This window comes from Eimeria mitis, genomic scaffold (assembly GCF_000499745.2).
Source record: "Eimeria mitis Houghton genomic scaffold, Emh_scaff1474, whole genome shotgun sequence".
NCBI classification, from domain to species: Eukaryota; Apicomplexa; class Conoidasida; order Eucoccidiorida; family Eimeriidae; genus Eimeria; species Eimeria mitis.
In genome coordinates, this window is record NW_013569397.1 from 1,701 (window position 1) to 3,339 (window position 1,639).

At 52.5% G+C, this 1,639-nt stretch overlaps 2 protein-coding genes across 2 annotated transcripts in view; one reads left to right on the top strand and one right to left on the bottom strand.

Annotated features, from left to right (window-relative positions):
* EMH_0037790 (uncharacterized protein) overlaps window positions 1–226 on the bottom strand; it is a gene marked incomplete at both ends in the record, with an annotated part of 749 nt that extends 523 nt beyond the window's left edge. Inside the window, one exon of the mRNA XM_013495215.1 lies at window positions 146–226. Within this exon, the coding sequence (XP_013350669.1) occupies window positions 146–226 (81 nt within the window). The remainder of the gene's footprint in view (window positions 1–145) is intronic.
* Window positions 227–498: 272 nt separating this feature from the next.
* The window catches only part of EMH_0037810 (uncharacterized protein), a gene marked incomplete at both ends in the record, with an annotated part of 1,552 nt that continues 411 nt past the window's right edge, over window positions 499–1,639 (top strand). The window contains 3 exons of the mRNA XM_013495216.1: window positions 499–764; window positions 1,167–1,321; window positions 1,476–1,637. Of these exons, the coding sequence (XP_013350670.1) occupies window positions 499–764; window positions 1,167–1,321; window positions 1,476–1,637 (583 nt within the window). The remainder of the gene's footprint in view (window positions 765–1,166; window positions 1,322–1,475; window positions 1,638–1,639) is intronic.

Sequence of the window (1,639 nt, forward strand, 5' to 3'; positions counted from 1 at the left end):
AGACCTATGCTAGAGACTGGAGCACATCCTCCATGCCCTCATCAACTGGGGTTTCATCGCGGACGGCATCGCAGAGAGTAAAGGCGGTCGGCAAGTCAAAGAGGCGAGCAACAAACAGCAGCAAGTGAAAGTCACTGAAACGTACCCAGTTCTCTCCGCTGCTGCTGCTGCTGCTGCTGCTGCTGCTGCTGCTGCTGCTGGTTGTTGAGCTGGGGGGGCGAGACATCGATGGGTGGTTGAAATACTCCTGTAATTGAAACAGCAAAAACAGCAGCAGAAGGAGCAGCAGCAGCAGCAGCAGCAGCAGCACAAACAGCAACAGCAACGGAGATTAGTGTGGCCGCCTTATGCTGCCGCAGCAGCAGCAAGATAGAGCAGCACCAGCTGCTGCTGCAGCAGCAGCACTAGCAGCAGAAGGAACAGGAGCACTAGCAGCAGCAGCAGCAGCAGGAGAACCAACAACAAAAGGAACAGCAACAGCACTCGCAGCAGCAGCGCATGCACCAGCAGCAGCAGCAGCAGCACTCGCAGCAGCAACCGCAGAAACACTCGCAGCAGCAGCAGCAGCAGCAGCAGCAGCAGCAACACCCTCAACAGCAGAAGCAGCAGCAACACTCGCAGCAGCAGCAACAGCAGCAGCACTCGCAGCAGCACTCGCAGCAGCAGCAGCAGCAGCAGCAGCAGCACTCGCAGCAGCACTCGCAGCAGCAGCAGCAGCAGCAGCAGCAGCAGCAGCAGCAGCAGCAGCAGCAGCTGACTCGAATGTCTTGGGGTGTCTGCGAGATGAATCTGTTTTCTCTCGGAAAGTGATTATGCCGAAACAAAGAACGAACCTATAACAAATAAATAAATAAATAAATAAAATAAATAAAAAATAAATAAAAAATAAATATAAATAAATATAAATAAATATAAATAAATATAAATAAATAAATATAAATAAATACATCAGATGAGGGGACAAAAAGGAGACAAAAAGGAGACAAAAGGAGACAAAAGGAGACAAAAGAAGAAACAAAAAGGAGACAGAAGAAGAAACAAAAAGAAAACAAAAAGAAAACAAAAAGGAGACAAAAGGAGACAAAAAGGAGACAAAAGGAGACAGTTTGTGGGGTGTGTAGCGGACTGTCTTGGGGGCGGATTCGTTTACGCGGACGATCCCCCAGTGAGCGTCAAACCGATCCCGCTCAACACCACCCTCCAGCAGCTGCGGCCGCAGCTCCCCCTGCAGCACCAGCACCAGCAGCAGCAGCAGCAGCAGCAGCAGCAGCAGCAGCAGCAGCAGAAGGAGTAGGAGTAGGGGTGGGAGTGGTAGGGGTAGGTGAGGAGAAGCAGCAGAAGGAGGGGGAGGGATAGCAGCAGCAGCAGCAGCAGGGTAGCAGCAGAAACAGCAGCTGTTGCTGCAGTATGTGCTGCTGTTGCTGCTGTTGCTGCTGCTGCTGCAGAAGCTACATGAATAGCAGCTGTTGCAGCAGATACAGCAACAGCAGCAGCAACTCCAGCAGCAGCAGCAGCAGCGACAGCAGCTCAACAGCAGCAGCAACTGCAACAGCAACAGCAGCAGCAGCGCCACCACCACCACCAACAGCAGCAGCACCACCACCACCACCAACAGCAGCAGCAGCAGCAGCAGCAGCAG